The 25,027-nt window shown below is 42.0% G+C and overlaps 1 protein-coding gene across 1 annotated transcript in view; it reads left to right on the top strand.

Annotated features, from left to right (window-relative positions):
- Positions 1 to 25,027, top strand: part of depdc5 (DEP domain containing 5, GATOR1 subcomplex subunit) — a 132,019-nt gene that overhangs the window by 6,815 nt on the left and 100,177 nt on the right. Inside the window, exons 3-10 of the mRNA XM_048611691.1 lie at positions 904 to 950; positions 3,767 to 3,852; positions 5,686 to 5,769; positions 6,045 to 6,094; positions 11,254 to 11,323; positions 17,179 to 17,257; positions 19,543 to 19,604; positions 23,174 to 23,243. Of these exons, the coding sequence (XP_048467648.1) occupies positions 904 to 950; positions 3,767 to 3,852; positions 5,686 to 5,769; positions 6,045 to 6,094; positions 11,254 to 11,323; positions 17,179 to 17,257; positions 19,543 to 19,604; positions 23,174 to 23,243 (548 nt within the window). The remainder of the gene's footprint in view (positions 1 to 903; positions 951 to 3,766; positions 3,853 to 5,685; positions 5,770 to 6,044; positions 6,095 to 11,253; positions 11,324 to 17,178; positions 17,258 to 19,542; positions 19,605 to 23,173; positions 23,244 to 25,027) is intronic.

The raw sequence follows: 25,027 nt of genomic DNA, 5'->3' as shown, positions 1-25,027 counted from the left end.
CCCAGTATCCAAGGGCCCAAACATACCTTCCAGGTGAAGCAACATTTTATCTGCACCTCCAAGAATCTAGTCTACTGCATTCACTGCTCACAATGTGGTCTCCTCTACATTGGGGAAATGAAGTATAGACTTGGCGACTGCTTCGCAGAACGTCTACGTTCTGCTCACAAAAAAGATCCTGAGCTACCTGTGGCTCGCCATTTTAACGCACCACCCTGCTCCCTGGCCAACATCTCTATCTCCGGCTTGCTGCAGTATTCCAGCAAACCTCAGCACAAGCTGGTCCGCTTGGGGACCCTGCAGCCCTCTGGACTCAATATCAAGCTCAATAATTTTAGGGCCTAAACTCTCCCATGTCCTAGCCCCTTAGCCCACATACCAGGCCTTGTTATCACATAGACTGCCATTATACATAGTACCTATTGTTAGTCACCTCCCAGCCAGATCGTTATCAACTCCTTTGTCTATCCAACTGCTCTTCTCTCTCTTTGGTCTGTATTCTATCATTTACTCCCTACCCCATCCCCCTCCCTATTTTCTGCGTATAAGTCGACGTTTTCCCATTAGTTCTGAGGAAGTGTCACTGGACCCGAAACGTTAAGTCTGATTTTTTTCTTCACAGATGCTGCCAGACCCGCTGAGCTTTTCCAGCAACTTCTGTTTTTGTTCCTGATTTACAGCGTCTGCAGCTTTTTTGGTTTTTACTGTAGGCTTTATTTATATTGCTGCTTATGGGAGCTTGCTGTGCATAAATGGCTGCTGTGCATCCTTCATTACAACAATGATTACACTTCAAAAGTATTTAATTAGCTGCAGATGGCCTGGGGGTGTGGAAGGTGCTACAAAATACATATCTCTATATATGGAGCATAATCATTGGCATGTTGTCTCTATTATTTGCAGCCCGCTGCTTCTTCAAGTGAAATCTTTGAAAGAAGACTTGCAGAAAGGTAACCCTGTGAATTATTTGGCATTGTTTACTGCAGTGGCTGGGAAAGGTAGGGAAGGGTGGAATTTCACAGGTGTCTGTTAAACAGGATGATATGAGATAATTAGTAAACACCAAAGCTAAGACAGAGATGTTCACTAATTTTATACGCATCACCAAATTGGCATTGGGAAGTCAGAACTGAGTTTGAATCGAACACAGATGGTGGTGTATCACTGGATCAGTGATCTCCAGAAACTCAGGAGAAAGCTCTGGATCATGGGTTCAAATCCCACCAGGGCATCTGGTGGAATTTAAATGTAGTTAATAACCTCAGGAAGGTTGATCTTGAAATTATCGCCAGTCAACAATTCATCTGGTTCACCCTAACATCCATTGAGGAAGGAAATCTTTACCATCTTACCGGGTTAGTTGTGATTCCAAACCCGCAGCCATGAGGTTGGCTTTTAAAGTTGCTTCTGAAATGTCAGATCAGTTCACCAACCACATTCTTAAAGGCAATTAGGATGGGCAGCAAGTGCCAACAATGTTTACATCTCATGAATGAATTTTCTTTTTAAAAATCGACACACGTGGGATAGAGTCTTTCTCCATTCTCAAAAATACTTTTGGGTTGCAGAGCTGAGTTGTGTAAGGAAGGTAGATGTCATCTTTAAAATGCTGCATCTGGGAGAGATAAACATTGACACAATACAGAAGGGAAGCGTTGTATTTTACACAGTGCCTTACCCATGAAGAAGAGGAAGGCCTAGTCTTGTTGGCGCTGACTGATGGAAGAATGTTAGTCCAGGCAAGAGTAGGAATCACTGCTCCTCTTCAAATACTAAACTTAAAACAGAAACAGACCTCTTTGGGTGCTGGAAATCTAAACTGAAGGCAGAAAATGCTGAAATTAGCAGCAGACCAGTCAGACATAGTGGACAGAGAAGTAGAGGTGGGTTTTTTTTGTTATTCGCTTGTGGACTTGGTATTACTGGTTGAGCCAGCATTTATTACCCAGTTGCCCTTGAAAAGGTGCTGGTGAGCTGCCTCCTTGAACCGCTGCAGCCCGTGTACTGTAGGTTGACCCACAATGCCATTAGGGAGGGAATTCCAGGATTGTGACCCGGCGACAGTGAAGGAACGGTGATATGTTTCCAAATCAGGATGATGAGTGGCTTGGAGGGGAACTTGCATGGGGTGGTGTTCCCATGTATCTGCTGCCCTTGTCCTTCTAGATGGAAGGGGTTGTGGGTTTGGAAGGTGCTGTCTGAGGATCTTTGGTGAATTTCTACAGTGCATCTTGTAGATAGTACACACTGCTGCTACTGAGCGTCGGTGGTCGAGGGAGTGGATCCTTGTGGATGTGGTGCCAATCAAGCGGCTGCTTTGTCCTGGATGGTGTCAAGCTTCTTGAGTGTTGTTGGGGCTGCACCCATCCAAGCAATTGGGGAATATTCCATCACACTCCTGACTTGTGCCTTGTAGATGGTGGGACAGGCTTTGGGGAGTCAGGAGGTAAGTTACTTGCCGCGGTATTCCTGGCCTCTGACCTGCTTCTTGTAGCCACTGTGTTTATGTGGTGAGTCCAGTTGAGTTTCTGGTCAAAAGTTCAAGCTGGGCTTTGTGGGAGATGCCTGCTGAGTGGCTTAAGCTTTTTGTACTTTTTTTTGAAAATGACAATTCTGGGTTTATTTGGTTATCTGTTGGGATCCTTGGGGATGTTACGCTATAGTGGGTGCTACTTCTAAGTACTTGCCCAATCACCATTCCAAGGCAGGTTTCAAATAACAGCCATAAGCTGAAGTGACCCTGATACCTCTGACCTCTGGAATAAGGCCAAGAATAGGCTCTGGGTCTGCGTGATAGTGAGGGACAGAGGAAAGCCTACGTTACTGCTTTGATGCTTTTCAGTAAATCTGTTCTTCTGTCGAGTTCTTATAGTCAGCTGGTTTAAGTTAACAGCTTTTGGTTTTGGATCTGTCCCTAGAACGAAGCTTCATTCATACTGATAAGGAACATGGGTAATCAGATAGGAGCATGAATTGGCCATTCGGCCCCTCGAGTCTATTCCAGCTATGTCTGTATCCCTTGCAACCTTTACCTAAAGATCAGTTGATCTGTGACTGGAACATATTCAGTGATTGAGCTTCCACAGCTCTCTGGCCTCAAAATTTCCAAAAATTCTTCATCCTCTCTATGAAGACATTCCTCCTCATCTCCGTACCCAGTGGCTCTGAGACTATCTCTCCTCTTTCTCGACCATTCCCCAACCTGGAAAAACATCCTTCCTGCATCTAAGATTTCTGTGTCTGACCCCTCCCTTCAGCTTCCTTTTTATTAACTTTGCAGTCTTTCCTAATCCTTGTCAAAATCCCTGTATGCTGATATATTTAGCTCCTATCTCGTTTCGGCTTCAGCCTGATCGCCATGACTTTGTTTTTTGCTAAATTATTGTAAACCTTTCTCCTTAGACTTCCATTGCTATTTTGAAGGTATGCCTGGTTCCAGCCTTACCAGCTACAGTTCTTCCCACTTCTCTATTTTGCCCGTGCTTGAGTGCGAACCTGGACATTGGTTTGGTTTATCGTAGGTACAGCTCCCTCACTGCACCTCACTGCTAGAATCACGAACCCTCCCAGATATGTCATAACTGTGCAGAGGTTCAGCACCGGGTTACCCAAGAATCTATGTTGACAGCAAAAATACTTGTGCAACAACTTTGTTTTCTTCGAATAATTTCCCATCAGTATATGGGAGAGGGGGGGAATAAATTCCTTTCGAGGCTCAATGTGAAATAAATGTAATCACATATTTTATTCCCATTGTTTGCCTCAGAAACTATTAGCGTGGACCAGACTGTGGCCCAGGTATTTAAACTTCGGGCTTACCAGGATGTCTATGTTAACATTGTGGATCCCAAGGTGAGTGACGTGTTTTATTTTTATCTCCTGCACCTATTCCCCTGCCTCCCGAACATTGTTCTCTTAGAATCATTGAATCCCTACAGTGTGGAAACAGGCCAGTCGACCCATCGAGTCCACACTGACCCTCCAAAGAGCATCCCATCCAGAACCACCCCCTACTCTGTTCCTGCATTACCCATAACTAACTGACTTAACCTGCTCGTCCCTGAACACTGAGCAATTTAGCATGGCCAATCCACCTAACCTGCGCATCTTCGGACTGTGGGAGGAAACTGGAGCACCCGGAGGAAACCCACACAGACATGTGCGGGAGAATGTGCAGACAGTTGCCTGAGGGTAGAATCAAACCTAGGTCCTTGGTGCTGTGAGGCAGCGGTGCTAACCCCTGAGCCACCTCATGTTATCTGGCAAGTGTAAGCAGCTACTTAGGTTTCTATAGGTTTTGTGTCAAAGTTGCAGTGGGAGATTAGAAAATCTGCACAGAAAAAGTTTGTGATCATATCCAAACAGTGTGGGAAGTAACGTTTACCAGCTATTCATGCAGTTCTGTGGATGAACCTAGTGTGACCTCCGTTCTTGCCCTGAGGAAATAGTAGGAAGTGTACAAGTTGCAGCATCCAAGGTGAGATATTTGGAGGGAAAACCCAACAGCTGCAAGGAATTTAATGCATCACAATTAGAACCATAGGCCCCAGGAACGTATCTTTATTGTAAGTCTCTTTTGCCTATTGAAGACTGTACTATTGATTCAATAATGATAAAAGGACCAATTGCTCAGCTGGCCCACTCACCAAGATACAACAAATAGAAGACCAGTCACACACCTGTTGAATCATAGAATCCCTACAGCTTGGGATCAGGCCATTCGGCCCAACAAGTCCACACAGACCCTCCGGCAGTTTAAATAATTGGGATCCAGGTAGCTGTTGCTGAACATTGCTCATTTCACATCCGGAACACACTCTTTCCTTACAACTAATCCCAAACAAAAAATAGATCCCCTCTGTCCAGGCTGACAGTCTCCGGTCTTTCATTTTGAAACTTTGCTGCTGTTTTATAGAGTCATCCAGCACCGAAACAGACCCTTCAGTCCAAATAGTCCATGCCAACCATTTTCCCTAAGTAAGTCCCACCTGTCTGTGTTTGGCCCACACGCCTCCAAACCTTTCCTACTCATGTACTTATTCAAATGTCTTTTAAATGTTGTAACTGTGCCTGCATACATCACTCCCTCTGGCAGTTCTTTCCACACACGAGCCACTCTGTGTTTAAAAAAAAAAAAAAAAAAGTTACCCCTCGTCCTTTTTAAAACTTTCTACTCTCACGTTCAAAATATGTCCCCTAGCTTTTCTTTGAAACATGCATGATGCAACACCCAGTGACATTTCACATTAAAAGGTTTACAGGTGTCTCCACTACAGCTGGGTACAGACAGCTTGTTACATTCAGAGCTGCACAATGCTCTGATTAGAGTGTCTGGTTTTGTAGAGTTTCCTTCTGAATCTTTCATAGAGTAAATTGTTTGGGAGTATCGTGTGTATTTCATGGTAACCTGTGTTTTGTGAATGTAAGCCAGATATCACTGTATATGAGGAAGGGTCACCGGACCCGAAACGTTAACTCTGTTTTCTCCTCCACAGATGCTGCCAGACCTGCTGAGCTTTTCCAGCAACTTTGTTTTTGTTCCTGATTTACAGCATCCGCAGTTCTTTTGGTTTTTATCACTGTACTTACTGGTTGTGTTTTAAAAAAAATGATTTTTTTTGGAAGCTGGGTGTTAATTTCCAACTGTTTCCTGACTGTAAATGTTGCTGTCTGCATCTATAACAGGATGTGGCTCTTGATCTGGTGGAGCTTACATTCAAGGACCAGTACATTGGACGCAGTGATATGTGGCGGTTGAAGAAAACCTTGGTAAGTTGTAGATCATTTTCCAAATCACTGTAGCCCCAACTTGCTTCTGAATTCCTTTGTTTGGTGGATAAACAGATCATCTCTGCTCACTTCGGGACAGACTCAGCTCCTCAGGTTTGTTCCACTCTTCAGTTCAATCACAGCTGATCTGGAACTCCCAAAAAAAAAAATCTGCCATGATCTTCTACCTGTAATACCACTCTACACCAAAGCCCATCTGTCAAGTTTGGGTTTTGAATGTGCAATTCACTCCATTTCTTGTGTATCTCTTCCAGGTTAACACCTGTGCCTATGTCACTCAGAAGGTGGAATTTGCTGGAATAAGGTCAGATTTGTCGTTCTGTTACATTTCCAATCTAGAAATATAGATCCTGAGAGACTGGAGCATTGGAACGTGGCATTATCAGTTGTTACTTTGTCCTCCATTTTGGAGCCTCATGCTCTGGAATATATACAGTTGGACTGCTGATATGGCTTCGAGCAATCTGTGGAAGTCGCTGCAGGCAAGGGTCATGTCTCTCTCATGTCCCTTTGCAGCTGGTTCCTAATAGCCTTTGTACGCTCTCAGTGGCATTTCCGAATTGCTGCCAGGCCTCAGCTGGAGAATTGTGTTTAATGCTGCACGCCACTCATTATTAAAGATGTCAATGCTTTTGTGAAGGTGCAGAGCAGATTTCCAGAGATCCTGCCAGGATCGAAAGACTTCAGTTATGTTGAGTGACTGGAGGAGCTAGTTACAACATTTAAAAGACATTTGAATAGGTACATGAATAGCAAAAGTTTGGAGGGATATGGGCCAGGCGCAGGCAAGTAAGACTAGTTTAGTTTGGGATTATGTTCAACATGTACTGATTGGACCAAAGGGTCTGTTTCCGTGCTGTGTGACAGTATGACAGTGACTAACAGATTTAATAGAGGTGTTAACAATTGTGATGGGATTTGAAAAGATAAGCAAAGAAGTTGTAACAGTTCAGAGGATCAAAAAGCAGAAGGCACAAAGTGATGAAGGTTGTACACTTTTGATTTGGATTTTAGAATCGAGCCAGATGGATGAGAGTCAATTCTGTAAAGGTTTGCTTTTGAACACTTCAGAAAATAATTTGAAACAATGACCTAAGTGCATCACTTCTAAGAAAGCATGTGACTGCAGTTAAGCGCTTGGGAGAACCCCTAAGAGGGCTAATGGATGGAATGTCTATGGTGCTGACTTTACAACAGACAAGAAAGTCATTAATTTCAGTTTTGACTTCAGAACAGAAGGTTCACGGCCTCAGTTCAGGAGGGCCAGGAATTCCGTTCAGAAGGGAGGAAAAGGGCTCCAACGGGAATCAGTTTAAGTTCAAAGGAATGAGGCACAAATCTGAAGGGTTTTAATTTTATGGAGTATTCAAACCAGGAGAATTTGAACAGAAATCATCAAATTATTGGAACCGAGAAAATTTAGGCAGAGTTTTGAAACATTTATGCTAATGGACTCGGAAAGGAATTGTCTAATTGTCCAATTGGAAACGAAACTGGAAGGAGTCATTTAAGTAAAACTTAGAGTTAAAATAGGATTAAAAATCTCTAGAATTGACTAGTGTGGAGGAGCAGGTAGAAACTTGTTTTTTTATGTTAAGATCTTTCCATGTTGCATGTGTATATAGCTTTATTTTTCTGTGCACTAAACTTATGTTCTGTTTTTAAAGAATATTTACATAAAAATGTTTCGGTGATTAACCAGTAACCAACTGCATAAGTTAAACAATTCATCCAACATGCTGGCTTTCCTTCTGGGATCACATTTGTCAAGTATTAAAATTATGATCCCAGCTGATAGTGTTATTGGACAAAGCCGATCCCAAAATGAAATCGACCTGGATTGTTTTTTTGCTGTAGTTAATATAGTGGTCAATCACTGAAACAAGGTCACATAAGGCTGCAGGGTTTCTTCAACTACAGAACAGACTTGTTACAGAAAAGACAAAATCAAAATAAAACAAAGCAAGCTGTCTAAATAGAGAACCATGTTTGAAAAATCTTGAAACACACAGCAAAGCAAAATCTCATTCTGCTTTCTGACATTACACATATAGAGACCCAAATCTCGAGAAACTACTTGTCTATATCAAATCTTTCTGTTTGACTGGTTTTCCTCAGTTCTTTTCTGTGAAGTCTTCTTATTTGAGTACTCTCCAAACTAAGAGCTTAGACTTTCTCAGCTTTCAATCATCCGCAGATTTCTAAACACATCTGGTTTGGAAGTTTCATAATGCTAGCTGTTATGTGAAGGTAACATTGCTTTTCCCTGAACTATTCAGTACTCCTTTCTAGGAGAGAGGCATAACTTGCTTCTGCGCCCATCAGTTTTCCTGTAAACAACTGCTTAAGCTTTCAAACTCTGGGTTTTCTAACCGAAAATAAATAGAGTCATAGAGCTGTACAACATGGAAACAGATGCTTCGGTCCAACTCATCCATGCCAACCAAGTATCCTAAATTAATCTAGTCCTATTTGCCAGCATCTGACTCATATCCCTCCAAACCTTTCCTGTTCATATACCCATCTAGATGCCTTTTAAATGTTGTAATTGTACCAGCCTCCACCACTTCCCTCTGGCAGCTCATTCCATACACACATCACCCTCTGTGTGAAAAAGTTGTCCCTTGTATATCTTTCCCCTCTCACCTTAAACCTGTGCCCTCTTGTTTTGGACTCCTCCACCCTGGGGAAAAAGATCTTGGCTATTCCTCAGGATTTTATAAACCTCTATAAGGTTACCCCTCAGCCTCCAATACTCTGGGGAAAATAGCCCCAGCCTATTCAGCCTCTCCCTGTAGCTCAAATCTTCCAATTCCAGCAACATCCTTGTAAATCTTTTCTGCACCCTTTCAAGTTTCACAACATCTTTCCTATGGCAGGGAGACCAAAACTGAACGCAATATTCCTAGTTATCCCAAACCTCCAATTTTTACCCCACTGTCATAAATCACCACAGTAAAAACAATCTTCCATTAACATTTCAGGAAGTCCATATCTTTTTATCCATTAATGGGATGAGGGCGTCACTGGCTCGACCATCATTTATTGCCCAGAGGGTAGGTAAGAGTCAACCACTTTGCTGTGAGTCTGAAGTCACACGTAGGCCAGACCAGGTAAGGATGGCAATGTCCTTCCCTGAAGGACTTTATAGGTTCCTTCATAACGCTGATATTTGCCATTGTTCCTTTAATCATTCAAAAAAAAATCCGACATATGCTACTATTTTAAAGTCACATACCTAAGACTGACTGCTAATGTATGTATAAATCACACACCTCACATCACATTACCGTCACCTGGGATCACAACAGTAGAATTATAGCTATTGGCAAAGAACCAAGAAGGGATGAGTGTTTTTATACAAAAACAGCTCGTGTTAATGTAGCACCTTTATCATAATAAATGTCTTAAGGTGCTTCTCTGGGCTGCTATAAAGCAAAATTTGACGCAAAATCAAGAAGGAAATATTAGGGCAGATGTTCAGACATTTTATGGAGTATCTTGAAGGAAGAAGCTAAGATAGAGGGAAAGAGAGCTTTAGGAAGGGAATTTTTTGTATTGTTTATTCACAGGATGTGGGAGTCACTGGCTGGACCAGCAATTGTTGCCTCTCGCTAATTGTTAAGAGTCAGCCACATTGCTGTGGATCTGGAGTCACGTGTAAACCAGACCAGCAGATTTGGACATCAGTGATCCAGATGGGTTTTCCCCAACAATCAGCAATGCATTCAAGGTCATCATCAAACTCATTTCCAGATTATTTTTGAATTCAAATTCCACCAACTGTCATGGCAGGATTCGATCCCAGGCCCCTGAAACATTACTTGTGTCTCCAGAGTAATAGTCTAGCAATAATACCATCACCATTGCCTATCCGTGCTTGTGGACTGAACAGAAGTGCAAAGTTGTCACCCAGTCTGCATTTGATTACTCCAAAGTAGAGAGAGCTTACCTTGTGAGAAACCTAAAGAATATAATAAATTGTGAGAAGTACAGTTGAATAGTGGTTTCACTTTGAAGGCAGTGTTTGAGGCTTTCAGCAGTGAGCTGGGAGGGGATAAAAGGGCGGATGCCAGAGCTTAGTGCCTGGATAACTGAAGCCATGGCTGTCATTGGTGGAATGATTAAAATTGTGAATTAGAGGAGTGTGTATACCTCTGCAATGTGCAGCCGGAGCAGATGACTGACCTCAGGAAGAGTGAGTTTATGGAAAGATTCAAGAGCTAAGGTGACCTATTTAAAGTCGAGGCATGCTTAACTGGCAACCAGTGTAAGTCAATGGGTATGAAGTGGTGGATGAATAGGACAGTGCTCGCCAGAACACAGGCAGCAGAATGTTGTATGACTTCGAGGTAACAGAGTATGAGATTTTGGAGGTTTTCCAGCTTGTCAAATATAGGAATAGTGAAATCTAGGGGTGACAATAGCTTGGATGAAGGCTTCAGAAGCAGATCAACTGCAGTGGGACAGGGTCAACTAGATAAATAAGCAAAATAGTTGATTTATTGGAAGATCATCATGGCAGCAGGTGCTGAACTATGATGATGCAAATAAACAAGTAATTATAATTCATAGCCTATTTGTACAGTGTAAAATATTAGAAGCATTACACAATTATGAATACTCCAGTCTACAAATCTTTATGATATGCTGGAATGAATTTGCAGTATAGAAATGAAAGGTCTACTGCAATTCACAATTTGTTTTAAAGCCCATTGACCACATATTGTCAAGTTGCCTTTGTTAAATTCTCAATCATTTTCAGGTTTATAAAGTAGGGCAGAGTAACGGAGGTGGAAATAGGTGACCTTCCTGTTTGTATACAGGTCCGTTAGCTCAGTTGGCTGGATGGTTGGTTTGTGATGCAAAGTGAGGTGAACAGCACGTGTTCAATGCCCACCCCAGTTATCATGAAGGACTTTCCTTCTCGATCTCTCCCCTTGCCTGTGGTATGGTGACCCTCAGGTTAAGCTCACCACCAGTTTGTGTTTCTCTCCAATGAAAGACTGTTGGGACCTTACATATTTACTTACGTCTGTGATCAGAAACATATCGCTAAGCCAAATATGACACCAGGCGTGTCTCACACTCAGCCTGGATGAAGGGTAGTGACAGTGGCTATAAGCCTATGGTAGGAACTGAAGATGGTGTCTCCAGTCTTTCCAGTATTTACTTGGGGGATGCTTCTGCTCATACATTATTGGATGTTGGACAAGCAGACTGCTATTTTCTGTACAACGGTGGAGTTACAAGAAGTGGTGAGGTAGATATGGACATCGACATATGATGCCAAATGTGTGCCCAGGTAATGCCACTGAGGGGCAGCATGTTGATGAGAAATAGAGGGGAGTCCAGGGATAGATTCATGTGGGATACCAGAGGTGCTGGATTCAAGGATCCTCTTGCATTCTAGACACCAGATCTCTCTCTTACTGATTCAAGATGTTTGTTTATTTATTTCAGAGCACAAGCAAGTGAACTATGGGTCAAAGGTGAAAAGGTTACCTGTGGCTACATAAGTGAAGATACAAGGGTAAGAATTTACCTGTGATCCCATGTGACATTAGCCTTCCCGTGGGCTCTGAAATCTTCCGTCAAAATCTCCCATCATCTTGCACATCTTAATATTTGGTTTTAGGGTGTGGACATCTCACGCAAGTCTAGAAATTATTGTCTATTCTTATTTGCTGGGAGAAAGTAGCGCCGGGATGCCGTGCAAATGATATAAGGTTAAACACAACTGAGTGACATGCTGGGCCCCACAGCAGACAGTCGAGAGTTGAATGTAGTGCTGTGGGACTGAAGTCACACATAGACAAGGCTCTGCATGGACTTTGGATTTCCTTCCTGATAGTTACTTGGATAAATATGGATTAATTAAGGAAAGCCAGCAGAGATTACTTAATGGAAAATCATGTTCAAATAGCTTGCTTGTATTTTTTTTGATGTGATAACCGAGAGAGTTGTTGAGGGCAATGTGGTGTATAGACTTCCTAAAAGCATTTGATAAAATGCCACACAATAGGTTTGGAGTCACAGTGGTTTACAGCATGGAAACAGGCCCTTCGGCCCAGCTTGTCCATGCCACCCAGTTTTCACAATAAATCCAGTCCTGTCTGCCTGTGTTTGATGCATAATCCCTCCATACCTATCCAAATGTTTCTTAAATGACAAAATTTTACTTGCTTCCACCACTACCTCTGGCAGCCCATTCCAGACACCCACCATCCTCTGTGTGGAAAAGGTTCCCGTTCTGAACCCTTTTGTATCTCTCCCCTCTCACCTTAAACCCTATGCCCTCTAGTTTTAGACTCCTCTACCTCTGGGGAAAAGCTGTCGGCTATCTACCTTATCTATGCCTGTCATGATTTTATAGAGCTGTACAAGGTCACCCTTCAGTCTCCAATGCTCCAGGGTAAAGGTCCCAGTTAACCAACCTGTCAGCAAAGTTTGAGATCATGGAATAAAAGGGACAGGACTGTAGCAGCATGGATACGAAATTAGCTGAGTGGCAAAAACACTAATATTTTTACAGACCAGAGGAAGGGTTATATCAGGGTTCCCAGGAGTTGGAGTTAAGAGATCTGCTTTGTATTACTGGGCAGCATTTGCTGACACTCTGGAGCATGCATTGCAGCAGTGAAATTTCTGAAATACATTGAAATGAGGAATGATGAAAACATAATAAACCCTTACAATGAAAAAGAGTGAGTGAGTGTTGTTAAAGTTGAAAAGGTTCAGAAAAGATTTACAAGGATGTTGGCAGGTTTGGAGGGTTTGAACTATAGGTAGAGGCTGAACAGGCTGGGGCTACTTTCCCTGGTATGTCAGAGGCTGAGGGGTGACCTTATAGAGGTTTATAAAATCATGAGGGGCATGGATAGGGTAAATAGTCGAGGTCTTTTCCCCAAGATGGGGAGTCCAAAACTAGAGGGCATTGGATTAAGGTGAGAGGGGAAAGATTTGGGGGCAACTTTTTTCATGCAGAGGGTGGTGCATGTATGGAATGAGCTGCCAGAGGAAGTGGTGGAGGCTGGTACAATTACAATATTTAAAAGGCATCTGGATGTGTATATGAATAGGAAGGGTTCAGAGGGATATGGGCCAAATGCTGGCAAATGGGACTGGATTAGTTGAAGTTAACTGGTCAGCATGGACAAGTTGGACCGAAGGTTCTGATTCTGTGCTGTGCATCTCTATGACTCTCTGAAAAATGTATAGGTGAAGAGAAAAAAAAGCTATTAACTAAAGTTGAAATTTTTAATAAGTTTTATTTTTAAATTGGCTTTATAGTATGCTGGAGTATTTTTATTTAAAAAGAAACAGTCAGAGGTGAGCATGTGCAGTCAGAATTCGTCATCAGAGTGTTGGTGTCACAGACATTGCAGTATTAACAACGTACACTTGAGTATAGAGGCACAATTTCAAAATCTGTGTATTGCACAAAACGTTGAAACACTGAGAAAACTAATGTAGAACTTCAAAAGAAGGCAGATATGCTGATGGGTTGGGCAGGCAAGTGGCAGATGAAATTTCATGTGAAGAAGGTTGGGGGCAGCACGGTGGCTCAGTGGTTAGCACTCCTGCCTCATATAACCAGGGGCCCGGGTTCGATTCCGACCTCAGGCGACTGTCTGTTTGGGGTTTGCACATTCTCCCCATGTCTGTGTGGGTTTCCTCCAGGTGCTGCGGTTTCCTCCCACAGTCCAAAGATGTGCAGGTTAGATGGATTAGCCATGTTAAATTGTCCATAGTGTCTAGCGTGGGAAATGCAGGGATAGGGTAGCGGGTGGTTCTGGGTGGGATGCTCTTTGGAAGGTCAGTGTGGGCTCAATGGGCGGAATGGCCTACTTCCACACTGTAGGGATTCTATGAAGTTATCTTATTTTGATAGGGAAAATGAGGCAGTGACATTAAAAATAAATGAAGGGTATAATTCAAAAAGGGGTGCAGGAGAGACCTGGGGTATATGTATACAAATCATTGAAGGTAGCATGGCAGAAATAGAAAGCCACTAATAAATTATACAGCATCCCAGATGTGAGCACCACACTTGAGGAGAATGTGAAAGCATTCATCAGGATGCAGAAGAAATTACCAGAATGGTTCCAGTGCTGAGGAATTTCAGTCCCATGAGTAGATTTGAGAAGGTGAGGCTGTTCTCCTTGGGGAAGATTGAGGAGATTTGATAGAAGTGTTCAAAATACTGAAGGGGCTGGACAGAGAAGATAAGAAGAAGATTGCAAGCCATAGGACATTGATTTCAGGGATTGCTAAAAGTGGCAGTGGTGACAGGAAAACACTTTTACAGTGTGTGGTTAAGAGGTCCATTCAATCAAGACTTTTAGCAGATTAATCTGGAAGGGTGATTGGGCCTAAGTGAATTACTCTTGCAGAGAGCTACTATAGACCTGATAGGCTGAATCGCCTGGTGGGCTGTAGCCATTATGTGAATCTGTGATAAATCTGGTCTGTGGTGGTTCACTGTTACACCATGTGGTATGTTCAGCTACTGAGCCTCTGGGGAACTACACATTAGACCGTACTACCTTTTCTCGCCCACTGTTTACCGAGTAGTTGACGTTGCAAGCTGATTAAACTATAATTAATACTGAATGCAAAGGAATTTCTCCTATAAGACCATTCGAGAAAGGAACAGGAGTAGGCCGTTCGGCTCCTTGAGCCTGCTCCATTCAGTAGGATCATGGTTGGTCTGATATTCCTCACATCCATTTTCCTGCCCTTTCCCTGCAACACTTGGTTCCTCACTGATCAAGAATCTATCAATCTCTGCCTTAAATATACTCAAGGACTCTGTTCCCACAGCTTTCTGTGGCAAGGAGTTCCAGAGACTCTCAACCGTCTGAGAGAAGAAATTTGTCCTCATCGCAGTCTTAAATGTGCGCCCCTTAATTCTGAGACTACACCCGCTGGTCTTAGACTCTCCCGTGAGGGGAATCTTCCTCTCAGCATTTACCCTGACAAGCCCCTTGAAGATGATCTCTTTGAGATTCCTGCTTGATCTAAACTCCAGTGAGTAGTGTCCCAACCTGTTTAACTTTTGCTTGTAAAATAATCCCTCCTTACCGGGCATCATCTTGATGAACTTTCTCTGAACTGTCTCCAATGAAACAATCTATTTTTGTAAATAAGGAGGCCAAAACTGCTTACAGTACTCCAGATGTGATCTCACCAGCACCTTGTACAGTTGCAGTAAGACTTCCCTGTTTTTATACTCCAACCCCCTTGAAATAAGGCCTCACATTCCATTAGACTTCCTGGTTCCCTGCTGCCCCTGTGTGCTATCTTTCTGTGTTTTGTGCTTTGTCCCTTTGTGTTGCAGCTTTCTGCAGATTTTCTCCATTTAAGTAATATTCTATTCTTTTGTTCTCCTTTCCAAAATGGACAACTTCATATTTTCCCACATTATATTACATTTGCCAACTTTTATCTTTCTATAATTTGTCTACGTTTCTATGTTTACATCCCCTTTACAACTTGCCTTTCCACCTACTTTTGTGTCTTTTGCAAATTTGACTACAGTACATTCACTTCCTTCCTCCAACTCATTGATATATATTGTAAACAGCTGCAGTCCCAGCACTGATCCCTGTGGTACCCCACTGGTTACAGGTTGCCCAAAAAACTCGCGGTTTCCTGCCCATGAGCCAATTCTCTATCCACGCCAATATATTACCTCCAACACCTGTGAGTTCTGACAACTTTTTGTGAGGTGCCTTGTTGAACACTTTCTGGATTTCAAATACAACACATCAGCTGGTTTCTCTCTATCTACTCTAGTTGAGACTTCCTAAGACAACTCTAATAAATTAGTCAGGCACTATTTCCCTTTCATGAAGCCATGCCAACTCTGATTAGATTACGATTTTCCAAATGTTTTGCTATTACTTCCTTAATAATTGATTCTCATACTTTTCCAACAATGGATATTAGGCTCATCGGTCTATAGTTACTTGCATTTTGCCTCCCTCCCTTTTTGAATAGGGATGCCACATTATCCGTTTTCCCATTCTCTGGTACTCCTCCAGAATCGAGGGATGTTTGGAAAATTACAACCAATGCATCCGTTATCACTGGAGCTACCTCTTTTAGAATCGTAGGAGTAAGCCATCAGAGCCAGGGGCCTTGCATGTCTTTAGCCCCATTAATTTTTCTAATACAGCTGTACTAATTCTCTAGTGGTGGTGATAGTGCTTCCTCCCCTATATTCTTTTGTATTAATGGAATGTTCGAGGTATCTTCTACCGTAAAGACTGATGCAAAATATCTGTTTCACTCTGCTATTTCCTTGTTCCCCATAATAATCTCCCCAGGTTCTTTTTCTAAGCGGCCTATGTTCACTTTGACCTCTCTCTCCCTTTCTAAATATCTTTCGGAGGATCATGAGTGTCTGGAATTCTCTACCCAGAGACTTGTGGAGGCTGGATCGCAAAGTATTTAAAGAAGAGCTGGACAGGTTGTTACAATACCAAGGAGTTGAGGACTATGAGAAGCTGGCAGAAAGGGGAGTTGAGGCCTGGGACAGATCGGCCATGATTTTATCGAATGAAAAAGCTGTCATGAGGGGCCGAATGGCCTACTCCTGCTCCTTTTTGTTTGTGTTCTTATGACCTCGACCAAAGTCTTACCATTTTCAGAAAAGCCTCCATGCCTAAGGACATTAACAGGACTTGCTCTTGCTTCTGCCATGAGATCTTGCTTGAGGGTGAGAAAAGAGCCCGCAATACAGAGACATACAGCACGGAATCAGACCCTTCGGTCCAACTCGTTCATTCCAACCAGATATCCCAAATAAATTCAGTCCCATTTGTTGGTATTGGCCCATATCCCTCTAAACCCTTTCCTGTTTGTGTACCCATCCAGATGCCTTTTAAATGTCGTTATTGTACCAGCCTCCACCACAAATCTGGCAATTCATGCTATACCTACACCACGTTATGTGTGAAAAAGTTGCCTCTTAGGTTCCTTTTAAATCTTGCCCCTCACACCTCAAACCTATGTCCTCTAGTTTTTGACTGGCCTACCCTGGGGAAAAGAACTTGGCTATTCACCCTATCCATGATTTTATGAACCTCTATAAGATCACCTCTCAGCCTCTGACCCTCCAGGCAAAATAGTCCCAGCCTAATCAGCTTCTCCAAAGGGAGATAAATAAAGGACAGGTCTAACGGAACAGGATTGAGGTCAGTGGCAAGTTTAGCAGGTGTGAGTATTGAAACTGAATGCAGGCGATTTCACACTTGAGATATATAATGGTGGGGACGGATTGTTTTGAGTCCAGAGTTTGTGGATGGTGATATTCAGGAGGAGGTTCAGAAAACAGGAAATGATTACATTGTGCATAACATGATTGGTGTTTTTCTATAGGTGGTATTCCGATCGACCTCTGCCATGGTCTATATTTTCATCCAGATGAGCTGTGAGATGTGGGACTTTGACATCTATGGTAAGATGATTTCAAATTAAGTTGTGCAGTGTATTACTGCACTGAAAGAAATGTAGCAACAGTGAACAGGCATGTTCACTGGCTGTGTATTTTCGATGCTGTATTTATTTAATCAGGGAACCAAGGATTTCACATGTTCTTTATTCCGATGGGGGAGGTTTTTACTTGTCATGTTTTTTTACTGGCTGTACTGACAGCTTGGGTAAGGTGCTGGGGGTGGGGTGGGGTTGGGTTGCGGGGTGTAGGGTTTGGTGGTGTTGGGGAATGAGTGTGGTGTGGTGTCTGTGTGTGTGTGTGTCAGAGAGACAGCGAGAGAAAACCTAACAAAACACTGAAAGACAATGGTGAGGCCAAATCCTCGCCCTGTTAGAGGAAGGATAATATTAAACTGCAGAGGGGTCAGAAGAGATTTACCAGGATGTTGCTGGGAATGTAGGCTTTGAGTTCTAAGGAGAGGCTGAATAAGCTGGGACTTCTTTCACTGGAGCACAGGAGGTTGAGAAGTGACCTTATGGAGGTTTATAAAATCATGAGGGGTATAGAAAAGGTGAATGTTAGGTGTCTTTTCCCTAGGTTGGGGATTTCAAGACTAGGAGGCCTATTTTTAAGGTGAGAGTAAAAAGATTTAAAAAAGACATGAGGGGCAATTTTTTTTACGCAGAGAGTGGTTTGTGTGTGGAATGAATTTCTGAAGGAAGTGGTTGATGTGGGCACAGTTACAATGTTTAAAAGTCAAATTTTTAGGTTTTAGGTAAGTACAGGAATAAAAAATGTTTGGAGGGATATGGGCCGAGTGCAGGCAGGTGGGACTGGTTTAGTATGGGATTATGCTCGGCATGGACTGGTCGGATTAAAGGTTCTGTTTCGCTGCTGTATGTCTCTTTGACTCTATGACTGCAGATGCTGGAAACCAGAAGCAAAAACAAAAGCAGAAATTGGTGGAAAGACTCAACAGGTCTGGCAGCATTTGTAGAGAGAAATCAGAGTTAATGTTTCGGGTCCAGTGACCTTTCTTCAGAACTAGCAACTCTAGGATACTTAGCCAACATTTACTCAAAATATGAACTGAACTGATATTATTTCTTGTTCTTAAAGAATAAATGTTTCTATTAGGTATTCCTGAAAATAGGTAGAGATGTTGTCACTGGACCAGTAATCCAGAGGTCCAGACTAAAGCTGTGAGAAAATCCTGCCACTGCGTCTGGTGGAATTTAAATCTTGTTCATTACTTCTGAAATTGAACTCTCAGTAATAGGACCATCGATTTTAAAGGTTGAGAGGATTGTGGGCCAAATGTAGGCAAATGGGACTAGTTCAGTTTAGGAAACCTGGTCAGCACGGAAGAGTTGGGTTGAAGGGCCTGTTTCCATGCTGTATGACTCTCTGATTGAAATGTATAAAATTCTAACAGGGATGGAAGATCTAGATGCTGAGAGGGTGCTTCCCCAGGTTGGAGAGTCTAGAACCAGGGAACATGGTCTCACGATACGGAATAGGCCATAGAGGAGGCAACATTTCTTCACTCAGATTGGTTAACCTGCGCAATTCATTGCCACAGAAGGCTGTGGGTGCCAGATCGATGAGTATATTCAAGAAAGACATTGATCATTTTTTAAAAGGCATCAGAGGTATGGAGAGAAAGCAGGGATTTAGTGTTGAGATGAGGAATCGGCCATGATCAGAAAGATTAACGGAGTGTGTTCAAAGGGCCGAATGGCCTGCTCCTGGGCAATATATGCTAGTCTGGTCAGTAACACTTGTATCCCATACAAGAGCAGGCTTTTAAAAATCCTTTCTGATGAGTACTGGCAATGTCTCCTGCATTTTCACTGTAATTTAGCCTGAATGTGAAGCTTTTTCCTTACTTTTTCTGTATTGGTATAATGCAAGAAGACATGAGCTGATACCCCTTACTCATTTGGTAGAAATTTAGATATTTATAATACTCCTTATTAATTGGATTTAACTTTGTTTTTGTCACGTAGGCAAATTATTACAGGATAATATCTTGCATTTGGATAGTTTATCATCTGCCTCAGTTTTTGTTTTGAAGTGTTCTCACAATCGCAGACTGAGTAGAACCCTGTCAGGTTGTGGGTTGGATTTGATGCACTGACCGCAAAGTTATTGAGCCCTAGACCGATGAGAATGGAAAGGAAGAAGTAGTTCCACTTGGAACTTTACAGCTTCCTGTAGGGACTGAGAAAGGGAAGTGAGAAGATTGCAGATGTTTCTTCTAATGTTTTGGTTTTCTGTACCACCTTACATATTTCTTTCTCATTTAGGTGATTTGTACTTCGAGAAGGCTGTAAATGGTTTCCTTGCTGACCTCTTCGCCAAATGGAAGGTAAAAAATTACAGCGGGAGCAAAGCATGAAATATATCTGCATGTGAAAGATGGAGTCAGTTTTGCATGTACAACATGTCCGTGTTTTTGTACAATACCTATGTACAGTATTAGGTAACTGATACCAAATTCACAACATATGTTATTAATAGTTCACTATATTCTTGTCAGACCTTTGAATTTTCTTTTTTTTTTCCTGTTCTGCTTTCCTGGAATTGGGTGTTGAGCTATAGTTCTATAATGTCACCAACTACCTGATATCTACTTTCTCCTACTCACCTCAACGAACATTCTTAATGTGTGTCTCAGTGTTGAGGGTTAGAGTTTAGTGCTGTAGGGCCTGATTATATCCTCCCTTAAGGAAATAGTGTTCCAGTTGCTAATATGACAGATGTAACTATTTCCTTTTATTTTCCTAGTTTAAATTGAGAAAGACTTTAATGTTACCTATTGCCTTATTTCTTTATTTTTCTCCTTGAGTAATGCTTAACTTTTTAGGTCTGTTTCTTTTATACTTTCTACCTAAGTCTCTTGTACCTTGGTACCTTTGTACCTGAGATGTGGTGACATTATACACTTTTCACTGAATTCTTGTACTTCTATACTTCAGTACACCTGACAATAAAATCTAAATCTAAATGGGAAATCCGTTCTTCACTGCTGTCTCTTCCCAGGTCTCCTTCAGCATCTTAGGATGGTTTTGAGTTGCTGGGATATGCTCAGTCTCTATATGGTATCTCCCACAGCCCAGAAACGTGCAGGTTAGGTGGATTGGCCGTGCTAAATTGCCCATAGTGTCCAGGGATGTGCTGGTTAGGTGGATAAGCCAGGGGAAATGTGGGGTTACAGGGTAGTGGGCTGGGTCTGGGTAGGATGCCTGCAGAGGGTCGGTACAGACACGATGGGCCATATGGCCTGCTTCCACACTGTGAGGATTCTATGAAGCATCGTCCTACATTTGTATCTGAGACAACAGTTTCAACAACCCACCATTTTGTCGACGTGTTAAGTTGCTGTGGCCCTGTTCCAACCTGAATTTGGAAACTAAATCAAAATGCTACAGGAAATGTGAAATAAAGGTAGAATATTTTAAATGCTCAGTAAGTCAGACAGGATCTGTGAAGGAAGAAAGAGTTAACGTTTTTGGTCAATGACTTTTCATTAATTTACTAAAGGTTCTTTTAATGGGGAACTAAAGGTGCAGTGGAAATGTGAAACTTTGAGGTGTTGTGCATAAGAACTAGGATTAGGAGTAGGCAGCCCCTCAAGCCTGCTGCATCATTTAATGCAATCATGGCTGATCTCAACTCGGCTTCAACCACACTTTCCTGCCCACTGATCCTTTAAGCCATTACTAATTAAAACTCTGTCTACCTCCTCCTTAAATGTATTCAGTGTTATCATTAAAGGGAGAAATTGATGGTTCTTCAAGTTGTTCTGGATCTGATTGCCTGCATCCTCAGTTTTTGGAAGAGGCTTGTCCAGCATTGGTTTGGATGTTACAGAATACCTGAGGTTCTAGAACAGTCCTATGGATTGGAGGATAGCAAACACAACTTCATGCCATGAGAAAGGAAACAGGGATCTGTACACCCGATCTACAGCCTAACATCATGATAAGGAAAATGCAGGAATTTGTTTTCTAAGACATTATAACATAAGATTACACAGAATAAGCATAGGATTTGATTTGATTTGACTTATTATTGTCACATGTACCTAGGTACAGTGAAAAGTTTTGTTTTGTGTGCAATACGGACAGATCATACCATACAAAGCGCATTAAGGTAATAGAACAGAGAGAGGAATACAATGTTACAGCTGCAGAGAAGGCACACAGAGAGCAAGATCAACATTAAATTTAAAATTTGAGAGGTCTATTTGGAAGTCTAATAACAACAGGGAAGAAGCTGTTCTTGAATCTATTTGTAAATGTATACAAATTTTTGTACCTTCTGCCCTATGGAAGAGTGTGGAAGAGAGCATAACCAGGGTGGGAGGGGGCCTTTGATGATGTTGGTTGCTTTCTGGACGCAGTGGGAAGTATAGATGGAGTCCATGGAAGGAAGACTAGTTTGTGTGATGGATTGGGCTGTGTTCACAACTGTCTGTAGTTTCTTGTGGTCTTGGGAAGATCAATTGCCAAACCATGCTGTGATGCATCCAGATAGGATGCTTTCTGTGCTAGATCTATAAAAATTGATAAGAGTCCTTGTGGACATGTTGAATTTCCTTAGCCTCCTGAGGAAGTGAGCTCTTTTGACTGTCACATCAACATGGATGGACCAGGATTTAGGAAAAGGAAATAGTTTTTGACAACTTGTGTGTTGGAAGTTTTGGAGGCTGTAACTGGGAGCATGATAAAGGGGTTACCAGTGTATGCAGTGTATTTTCTGATTAAAATCATTGGTTTTGGTGGTTATTTAGTAACATTAATGATAGATTGATGGACAACAGGTTTAAACAGATTATTTTCCAAGGCTGTAAGTGGTAGGGTGCCTCATGATCATTGCTGGGCTTCAGATGTACGTTAACAGCTTAGCTGAAATGAAATGTAACATATCCATGTTCACAGATGATTCATTGTTGGGAGAGGAAACTGTAGGAGGTCAGAAATTAATTGTAAAGGGATATGGATAGATTGGGTGAGTGCGTGAGAATATGGCACATGGAATGTAACATGAGCAAGTGAGAAGTGATCAGACGGAAAAATAAAAAAACAATTTTTTTTAAAATGGTGAGATAATGGGAAATCTTTACATTCATAGGGACTTGAGTACATGAATCGTGGAAGGTTACCATATAGGTACAGGAAGCAGTTAGAAAAGCAAATGATTTGGTCTTTAATATGAACAGATCAGAATCGAAGGGTGAAGTTGTTTTACTGTAATTGTGGAGTAATCTGTGAGAGCACACCTCGTGTAGTTTGGTCTGGCTACCTAACTCAGGATATTACTAGCCATGGAGCAAATTCAGTGAAGGTTCACTAGGCTGGCTCCTGGGTTGATGCACTTGTCCAGCGAAGAGATAATGAGGAAATTGAGTTAATTTCTCCAGAATTTGACAGAATCTGAGTGATCTCATTGAAGCATATATAAAATGTTTAAAAGCTGTTGATAGGTTACAGATTGTGAGGATGTTCCCCTTAGCTGGAGAGCCTAGAATTTAGGACCACAGGTTCGGAATGAGGGGGTCAACCTTTTCAAAGGTTGCACATCTCTAACATCCTTTTCCCCAGAGAGCTGTGGGTGTTCAGGTGTTGAATAGATTCAAAACGGAGAGTGATGGACTTTTGGATACTGAGGGAAATGAGGAATTTAGGGATGGTGTGAGAGCCTGGAGATGAGATGGAAGCTGTGGTCATATTGACTGGACAAGTTGGATCAAGTGGCCTCTCCTACTTCCGTATCTTATATTCCATAGCATGGAGAAATGGGACAACTCTTCCTTGAGTATATCTAATCATGTGGTAGGAAAGCATTGAATAAATAGTCAAACCTGTACGATCTTGCTGTACAGATTAATACTACACTTTGAAATTTCACTTTATTCCTCTCCTTTAATTTTAGGATAAAAATTGCAGCCATGAAGTGACAGTGGTTTTATTTTCCAGAACTTTCTATGATGGCAAGTCGATGGGTAAGTTGGTCCTTTTTGTCAGTGGTAGGCTCAGAGTTAGGAAGCGGCCAAAGATTGCATCATAATACTTCTCCTGTTGCATATTTATAACGGTTGTTTATCTCAGGAACTCATGTACTAGTGGTGCTGCTGGTCATAATTTGTCACAACATTGGAAGTTAATCCATAATTAATTCAAGCACAAAAGTTAAATTGCTTCCAGTTCTATAAAACTGTTGCAGTGTGAAACCTAAATCTTAGATTAATGCTACTGTATTTGCAGTTCATTATATTTGGCAGTGTCATTAAGAAAATAATTGATGTTTTGGGCCAATTTCTTCAAAAGTTACAAAATCTGCATTTTTGTTATTGTCACAAATTGGAGCAGTCTTTGCTTTTTATTTTAAGAAAAGTTCTGTACGTCCAAAGTTACTGTTGTGGTTAAACAGCAGTAAGCTCCATGCTTCAGCTTTGTGGATCTTCGTGGCTCTGTTTTATTGCACGCTTGCTTTTGAATCAGAGGATTGTGATTTTTGCTGTAAGATCTGTAAAACTAAAATACAGATTGACACAGAGGGGTGTACAATGTCGGAGAGGTTGTTTTTCTGAAGTTCCACTGCCTGGTAGGGTACGCCTAGAGATTCAAACACACTGCTTTAAGATGGGCTGTTCTTGCAATGCTCCGGCCAACATCAAAGACCAAGGAGGAGGGGACACTCATGACAGAAATAGGAAAAAGTAGAGAGGCGCTTCATACTTCCCTTATCGGGTTGAAATCTTGAGGTCTGGAGACATCTAGCAATAGAACCACAAAAGTTTGTGGCATAGTGTAAAAGAGATGTACAGCACGGAAACAGACCCTTCTGTCCAATTTGCCCATGCCGACCAGATATCTTAAATAATTCCAGTCCCATTTGCCAGCATTTGGCCCATATCCCTCTAAATCCTTCCTATTCATATACCCATCCAGATGCCTTTTAAATGTCGTAATTGTACCAGCCTCCACCACTTCCTCTGGCAGCTCATTCCATACACACACCACCCTCTGTGTGAAAAAGTTGCCCGTAAGGTCCCTTTTAAATCTTTCCCCTCTCACCTTAAATCTGTGCCCTCTAGTTTTGGACTTTCCCACCCTAGAAAAAAAGACCTTGGCTATTCACGCTATCTAGGCCCATCATGATTTTATAAACCTCTATAATGTCATCCCCTCAGCCTACCATGGGTCCAGGGGAAAAAAGCCCCAGCCTATTCAGCATCTCCCTTTTGCTCAAACCTTCCGACTCCGGAGGAGGAGATAATTTGGCCCATCGTGTCAGTGCCAGCCCTTTTGAGGATAAACAGTGCAAAAGTGCAACCATTCTCTGTCCCTATACACTGTATCTTTCCCATTCCAAATATTTATCCCATTTTCTCTTAAAATTGCTTGGATCTCAGCCTTAACCCACGCCCTGTGATGAAGCATTTAACTCCAACAATGAGCAGTGAAAATAAACTTGTTGCACCTCTTCTCACTTTCTCAGTGGTAACTCATGCCCTCTTGGCACTTGTTCTTTTCTTATTCTCTCTGCAGAAACTTCACTATTTTAGAACGTTTATGATAAATCTCTCCTTAACTATCTCTGTTATTGTGGTAATAGCCAGATTATCTGGAGTGTCCCTAGATCGAGTTTACTTGTCTCTTGAATCTGCTTACCTAATAATTTAATGTCATACTGTAATGATTTATCCACACTTGTGTTCTGCATCAGTGGATGTGCAGTTTGAAATGCTGTACACCTTTATCAACCCAATTTCACAGTTTTCTA

This window comes from Rhincodon typus, chromosome 24 (genome assembly GCF_021869965.1).
Source record: "Rhincodon typus isolate 14 chromosome 24, sRhiTyp1.1, whole genome shotgun sequence".
Lineage (NCBI taxonomy): Eukaryota > Metazoa > Chordata > Chondrichthyes > Orectolobiformes > Rhincodontidae > Rhincodon > Rhincodon typus.
This window is presented reverse-complemented; position numbering and strand designations above follow the sequence as displayed.